The 7,763-nt window shown below is 48.7% G+C and overlaps 1 protein-coding gene across 1 annotated transcript; it reads left to right on the top strand.

Moving 5' to 3' along the window:
- Window positions 1-3,135: 3,135 nt before the first annotated feature.
- On the top strand, window positions 3,136-7,034 carry Tdgf1 (teratocarcinoma-derived growth factor 1). Its single transcript, XM_038321136.1, has 6 exons — window positions 3,136-3,155; window positions 4,022-4,080; window positions 4,860-4,955; window positions 5,246-5,360; window positions 5,446-5,555; window positions 6,919-7,034. The coding sequence occupies exons 1-6, from the start codon at window positions 3,136-3,138 to the stop codon at window positions 7,032-7,034; spliced, it is 516 nt and encodes a 171-aa protein (XP_038177064.1).
- The last annotated feature ends 729 nt before the right edge of the window (window positions 7,035-7,763 follow it).

Raw genomic sequence — 7,763 nt, 5'->3', positions numbered from 1 at the left:
AGCAATTTCAGGGCTCAGTATTTACCAGAATACACCTCCAAGTGTCCCCAAGTTGTATGTTGCAAGGGAAGACACTGTGGAAGCATGTGCTGCCGGGATCGGTGATAAAACAATTCCTGGTATGTCTACACAGGTAGAAGCGGAACCTAAACCACACAGAAACAAATGGCGTCTCCCTCCTAATCCCTTGGCCATTCGGCCTCACACTTTTACTCTTCCAGTCTGTATGCAGGAATCTCTTCTGTTTGTCAAGTGAAAACAGCCATTAGCTTGTTAATGAAGGAGCCGGGGCCTGCAGGGAAATAACAGAACCCACCGACGGCGTTTCAGGAACTGGAAAGAGATTCGAGGTTAAGTGTGGCTGGGGGTGGGGGTGGGGAGTAGAGAGACTGGGCACGGGCGGAATCCTCAGACCCTCCCACTGTCGTGGCCGTCTGGGTGTGAACGAATGGAGGGCAGGCAGGGAAGTAAGTAAATCACCGTGGAGGCCCACGGCAAAAGTTGGGGATAGCTGTTGCCTTTGTATTCCGTTTTTCTTTTCTTTTTCTAAGATTTATTTTTATGTCGGGCCGTGGTGGTGGCACACGCCTTTAATCCAGCACTCTGGAGGCAGAAACTTGTAGATCTCTGTGAGTTCGAGGCCAGCCTGGTATATAGGGCGAGTGCCAAGACAGGCTCCAAAGCTACACGGAGAAACCCTGTCTCAAATACCATTTTTTTTTTAAAAAAATTTATTTTTATATACATTGATGTTTTGTCTGCGTGTATGTCTGTGTGAGGGTGCCAGATCTTCTGGAACTGGGCTTGCAGACAATTGTGAGCTGCCTTGTGGTTGCTGGGAATTGAACCCCAGATCCCCTGGAAAAGCAGTCAAGGATCTTAACTGCTGAGTCATCGCTCAAGCCCCATGTTTTGTATTTTGAAGTTGAGTTTTATAAGGGCTTTTTACCAAGTTTTTTTTTTTTTTTGAGATTTGTTTATTTTATGTGCCTGAGTGCTCTATGTGCATGTATTCCTTTATTCTAGAAGAGGGCAACAGATCCCGCTATAGATGGTTGTGAACGCCATACTGTTGCCGAGGACAGAACTCAGGACCTCATCAGAGCAGTCTTAACCACTGAGCCATCTCTCCAGCCCGACGCTGAGTCTTCGCTGCTCTTGATGATACTGCCCGTAGTCCCAGAATTTGGGGGAATAGAGGTGGGAAGAGAACCGAGAGTTCCAGTCCAGCCTGAGCTTGAGACCCTTTCTTAAAAGAAGATTAAGAACAAACAGAAAGCGGGATCTTGTCCTGTAGCACAGACTAACCTAAAACTGACGCTGAAGATCAGGCTGGCTTCTAACCTACTTCAAACCTCCTGCTTCAACTTCTTACAGGTCTCTGCCACCAAGTCCTGCTTTTGTGATAGACAGAAAGACAGACAGACAGACAGACATAGAGATTGATGGATGATATAGTCTGCTTGCCCCAGTTTCTGATACCTGACTGTTCATGTCAAGTATGAGAATAAATCTAAAATATTAAGATAGAATGGTGGACCTTGTATCCCAATGCTAACAATAAACATCTGACTTCGGGTCCTTGAAGCCCTTTCCTTGTGGCAATCCACCCTGGGCGCACACGTGTGCCTCCTCTGCCCCAGGATGGATAAGAGGCAGGAAGGCTGATTGGCCTCCCTGGGCTCTGAAATGTCTCAACAGGATAGCAGCCTCAGTACCCTTTCTCTGAAACAGGGAGGTAGGAAGTGCCCACCATGGAGTAAGCTCCGCTGCAGCTGCTTCAGCGAAGGGGGTATCGGGCGGGGTTGTATGTTTCTCTGCTTGTTATGCCAGACCTGCCCAGCATCTAGCAATAGAGACACAACTCCAGATGTGAGTCTAGGCTCTCCCTATCCCCACATCGAGAGAGAGAGAGAGAGAGAGAGAGAGAGAGAGAGAGAGAGAGAGAGAGAGAGAGAGAGAGAGAGAGAGAGAGAGAGAGAGAGAGACTAGTAAACTACAACTATTCCATTTAGCCTGTTGGGCATGTATGGAATGGACACGGAAGAACCAAGCGACCCGCAAAACAGCTTGTGAAGGCCCGGCTGTAAAGCTTCAGGTCCCCGCTGGTTCCCGTTGGTCCTTGCGCCCACCCCACCCCACCCCACCCCACCCCCAACTCCTGGGAAGCATTTGCAATTCAGGCGCTACTGGCAAAGACTTGAGCTCACTCCCAGGCTCAAATCCCTCCAGACCTGCTCGTCACCCAAACAGGTCCTCCCAGGTGGCCGGAGCATCTTCCCTAGTCATCCTAGCTTCCCCAGCAACCGGCACCCAGCTCCAACGTGGCTTTTTAGCAAAAAGATGAAAGCTAATTCAGAGTTAAAATTTGATAATGAAGTATCAAATGCCTGCATATGTACACATGTTATTTAGACGTTCTTAGTTAATGGCGTTCGTGTTTGAAACGCCTTGGTAGAATAACTTAACTCTCTCTTCGACCCCTTTTTCAAGAGGAAAGAAACCTGGGGCTGGAGAGATGGCTCAGCGGTTAAGAGGTCCTAAGTTCAATTCCCAGCAACCACATGGTGCTTCACAACCACCTGTAATAGGATCTAGTGCCAACTTCTGGCCTGCAGGGATGCATGCAGGCAGAACATTGTATATACAATAAATAAATCTTTTTAAAAAGGAGAGAAAGAGAAAAGAAACCTGTACCTAACCAGACAATGCTAGCTAGCTAGTCAAGTTCACCGCCTGGCCTTGCAACGCCAGGGCCTAGCAATGGGCGTGGGACTTCCGGCTCTCCGCCCACCTGAGGGTCCACCCCGCCACCCCTAGGGTTTCTAGAGGAGGATGGAGACCGGGTCCCTCGTAGTCCTTTCTCAAGGTCAAAACGGTTCTGCTGGTGGGGAAAGGCCCCCTCTCTCCTCCCCCCCACCCCCAGTCTGCTTCTTGGAAACCTTGGCTGTTGACTGCCCTAAGACCCTCCAGGCCAGGCGCATTTCTCATCTGGAATATCTTTCTTTTTAATTTACTATTTTCACTTCGAGAAATTAACCTTTGTGTGTTTGGGGAATGATTTTATGATTTAAAGCCATTTGCTAATACTGTTTTCCGAGCATTTTTCTCCCACGTTTTCACGAGTCACGGAAGATGGCGCACTTCTCGTCCAGGTATGAACTAACTTTGAATTTTTGATTGCTGGAGATTGCAGCTTCAGAAAATCATGTTCTACCCTTCTCTGATTTTTATCCAGCTTGAACCCTAGAATACTGCTAGTAGCGTTGCTGCTTTTCTTGAAGATCGTGGAACTTTGTACTTAATTACGTACTACTTTGCCATTGACTTTTTAAAGTACTCAACTTTTTAAATATTCATTATCTCTGTGTGTGCGCTCGTGTGCCCGTGTGCACATGCAGTGGTACGTGTGAGTGGGGTGAGAGGGTGACTTGTGAGTCAGCTCCCTGTGGCCCTGGGCATCCAGCTCAGGTTGTGAAGCTTAGTGATAACTACCTTTCTCAGCTTCCTCGTCATGTCAATCATGTTGGTGACGCTGCCAGGGAACTAATGCAGGGAACGAATGCGTCCCTTCTCTTGCATAAACAATATTAGCACTGCAGCCGAATTAAGATTGCCTCTAAAAGTTAATGGTATAGACGAATTCGGCACTTTAAAAAACTATCAAGAACAGCAAACAAACTTGGGAGCGTTTTAAATGACAGGACAGGGGTTTTTTTTTTCCAGTGATGCTGGGAATCGAACCAGGATCTGCATGTGCTAGGCAAGTTCTCTGCCCCAGTCACAACCTGTACAGCCACTTTAAAATTCACATATGTAAACTGTACCGTGTCAAACTATGAACTTAGGCAGAATAGAATTTTTTAAAGAGGGGATTTCTGTTCCAGCTTCCTTATTGGAAGTACCACTGGACGGAGAAAGGTGGCGCTCTTGGGTCTTCTTAGAAGCCTGTGGTCTTCTGCCGAGACGGCTCCAGTTTTACATGCTTTTCGCTAACTGATGTCCAATTTCCTTTTCCTAGTCTGGTTTTACTCGTGGCCATTTCCAATGCATTTGAATTTGGACACGTTGCTGGTGAGAGTTTTCTCCTTTGGTTTGGGGTTCAGGGGTTTTGGGGGGTCTGGGAGCTTCAAGACAGGGGTTCTCCTGTGTTGCCCTGGCTGTCCTGGAACTTGGCCCTACAGACCAGACTGGCTTTGAACGTAGAGAGATCCACCTGCCTCCGCCTCCCACCACTGCACAGCTGGGGTTCAGGTTATGGGTGTCACTGTGTGTTCTGGGATTCCTGCTTCTGCCTCCGTCAATCTCAGTGCTAGCACCACACCCAGTGAGTTTTTATCCACATTTGTTTTGTATTTTGCTTTTGGGTAAAAGCACTGCAGCCCAGGTTGCCTGGGAACTCACAAAACAGCCAAGGCTGACCTTGAACTCCTGATTCTCCTTCCTCTATCTCCCAAGTTCATTACTGAATCTGGCTGAATTACTTTTCCCTTTCGAGCCCCAACTTTTTTGCTGTTGTTCACATGGTGCTGGGGATAGAGCCCTGGGCTGTGCACCTACTGGATATACTCCAGGTCACCCTCCTCTCCATCCCCCTCCCCTGTGCTGAGGTCTAAGCCTTGTGCATACTGAGCACACAGCCACTGAGCTACAACCTCAGTCTCTAGTGTTTGGGACAGGGCCTCAGGCTGACCTCTAACGCAGGATCCTTCCTCTACCTCCTGAGGGCTGAGCTCACAGGCAGGTGCCGCCATACCTGTTGATGGGGATGCTTCTTATGAACACCAACAACATTTTGTGTGGCCCGAAATACAATACAGGGTTGGGCCACCGTGAGCTGGCTGTTCTGTCTCCGAGAGACCTGGCCATCAGAGATGACAGCCTTCGCAGCCAGGAAGGTCCTGCAGTCCGTGCTCGCTCTTTGCAGCTGGTGCCTTCCGTGGGGATACAGAGCAGTAAGACTTGCTTGCCTTGATTTGTCTCTGTCCCTTGACACATCTCTGCCGTAATGCTTTAGCACTTACCCTGAGAGAGCGGGTGTGTGAGTTAGCGACTGGGTGTGTTGTACCAGCTTGGGGGTGTAGGGGGGAGTGAGACGGGGGTGCTGTGCCACATCCCTGAAAGATAGTCTTAGGCTATGGGCTCTTCAGAATACTCTGGGGAGATGAAGGCCAGAGTGCCGGATGAACCTTTGCTTATGGCTTATCAGTCTTCCACCTGCCCCATGACGTCTTTCACCTTTTAGCTAAGTTGCTTAATAAAACTTGCTGCCTGAATGGAGGGACCTGCATCCTGGGTTCCTTCTGTGCCTGTCCACCTTTCTTCTTTGGACGCAACTGTGAGCGTGACGTACGAAAAGAGTAAGCTGTTGGGTGTGCAGGGCTGAGCAGTGGGAGGGAAGGGGGCGCGAGGAATTTACTGACAGTGTTGTCTCTTCTTTCTCAGGCACTGTGGGTCTGTCCTCCATGGCACCTGGCTGCCCAAGAAGTGCTCCCTGTGCAGGTGCTGGCTCGGCCAGCTCCACTGTTTTCCTCAGACCTTTTTACCTGGCTGTGGTAAGAAGCAACTGTACCGCTCTAGTCCTGTCCGGTCCTGTAGATGCCCAAGGGACTCACTCCCTTTCTGCCTCCTGGTCTAACAGGATCTACCAGAGAGGCGTCCCATTTATAAATAGCATAAGGATTCCAGAGGGCGTAGAACCTAGGAATCCTTGCTGGGTGCCCCCTTGGACACTAGGTCCTTAGGGAGTGCTCCCTTTGGCGTGATGTCCCTGGGAAATGTTTCTTTAGACGAGGTGTCGTAGTGACTGACACAGGGTCATTGGTGGATGCTACCTTAGGCATATGAGGTCCTCAGGCAGTGTTCTCTTAGATGTGGGATCCTTGAGAGTGCTCCCTCAGGCACGGGTCATCCGGGTGTTGTTGGGCATTCCCTCAGATGCATTGAGGGGGAGTGCTCCCTCAGTTACAGAGCTGTGGGTGTGCTGTCCCTGATAGAGTGGATCTTTAGGAGAGCTCTTGGGTGTCCGGTCCTTGGTGCGGGACACTCCCTCAACCCATGGTGTCACACTACCTGTGGAGTTCCTTCAAGTCTACTGGTCACCCATATCCAGCAGGCTTCTGCTAGACACCTTGAGGAGGAAAAGAGCTTTGCCTCTTAAACATGAAGCAGTGCCTACTGGTGTCTGCCTTTGGTCAGAAGATCCTAAGAGACTCCAGGCGGTCATTCAGTGAGAACCCACCCTAACAACGAATCCTTCCTGTACACTGCTGGGTTTGGCTTCGTTGTTTGGGTTTTGTTGTTGTTGTTGTTGTTTTGTTTTGTTTTGATTTTTGGTTTCGGCCTATTCTGTAGCCCAGGCTGTCATGGAACTCAACTGTATAGTCTAAGTTGGCGTCAAACTCCCATCATGTGGCTGGGGTTTTCTGAGCAACTCACATTTGGATTCTTATAATTGAATGTGTGCAAGTTCATAAAGTAAATGAAAGTGTCCCTTTGTCTGCCTCCCAGCATATGAGCCTGTGTCTGTGCCACTGTATTTGGGGTGTAGTGCATAGATATTATTAGCAAATGAGGGTAGAGTGATTGGATGAATGGGAACCCTATTTTCTTCCTGGAATTTGGGACCCAAGATGTGTTGTCCTGTTACTAGAGCTTAACCAAGGTCTGCACCAACATTGGAATAGAAAGTATCCAAGGAAGAGCTAACAGTGGGTTTGTGGTGACTTTGATGAAACGCTCTTCAGGGGAGTCAGAGAGTCACATAGTTAGTACTGCTTATCTTGTGGGTACCCTGTCCTCGTCCAGTTAGGCCCCAGCTGAGTTCTGGGTCTTGTAGGCAGACCTGTGTTCAGGCAGTGGAGGCAGCAGGGAAGCTGGAGGGATTCCCTTTAATGACCTAGCATTTCTACCTTTCAGATGGCCATGTGATGGACCAGGACCCCCCAGCATCCAGGACTCCAGGGCGAGCACCCTCTGTGCCTACCACTTTCATGCTCGCTGGCATTTGTCTTCTTCGGGAAATGAAAGTGTAGGTGCCATATGACTTCAACACCAGTGTCCTAACAAAGACCATCATTTGGGCTGGAGAGATGGCTCAGTGGTTAAGAGCCCTGGCTGCTCTTCCAGAGGTCCTGAGTTCAATTCCCTGCCACCACATGGTGGCTCACAACCATCTGTAATAAGGAGATCTAGCGCCCTCCTCTGGTATGGAAGCAGAATGTTGTATATAATAAGTAAATAAACAAAACATTTTCATTTGAAAATAATGCTCATTCCTGACACTCCCCACTAACCATTATCTGGGCCTTACCTTGTCACAACCCCGCCTCTTTCTGGCAGTACTGGTGGTCAGAGTCATAGCCTGTGGGGCCAAGCACAGCACTAACACTGAGCTACATCCCCACCCTAAAATCTACTCTACTTGAAAACTCTGTGTACCACATGACCACATCCTCTTTTTTTTTAATATTTGTATTTTTTTATTTTATGTGGATTGGTGTTTTGCCTGCATGTATATCTGGGTGAGGGTGTTGGGTCCCTTGAAACTGGAGTTACAGACAGCTGTGAACTGCCATATGAGTGTTGGGAATTGAACCTGGGTCTTCTGGAAGAGCAGTCAGTGCTCTTAACTGCTAAGCCATCTCTCTAGCCCCCATATCCTGTGTTTCTTAATAAAAGTAACTTATTTCGGATCTTCTTCCTGAATGGAGGGATTATAGGTATGTTCCATCAGTCCCAGTTTTATGCAATGCTGAAGATCA

This window comes from Arvicola amphibius, chromosome 3 (genome assembly GCF_903992535.2).
Source record: "Arvicola amphibius chromosome 3, mArvAmp1.2, whole genome shotgun sequence".
Taxonomy (NCBI): domain Eukaryota; kingdom Metazoa; phylum Chordata; class Mammalia; order Rodentia; family Cricetidae; genus Arvicola; species Arvicola amphibius.
The sequence above is the reverse complement of the archived record's forward strand: the minus strand, read 5'-3'. Positions and strand labels throughout refer to the sequence as shown.

Excerpts from the sequence above, each read along its gene's own strand:
- Tdgf1 (XM_038321136.1), top strand. The coding sequence starts at position 3,136 with ATGGCGCACTTCTCGTCCAG. Across the intron at positions 4,956-5,245 it reads TTCCGTGGGGATACAGAGCA|CTAAGTTGCTTAATAAAACT; the intron begins GTAAGACTTGCT and ends TTCACCTTTTAG. Across the intron at positions 5,556-6,918 it reads GACCTTTTTACCTGGCTGTG|ATGGCCATGTGATGGACCAG; the intron begins GTAAGAAGCAAC and ends TCTACCTTTCAG.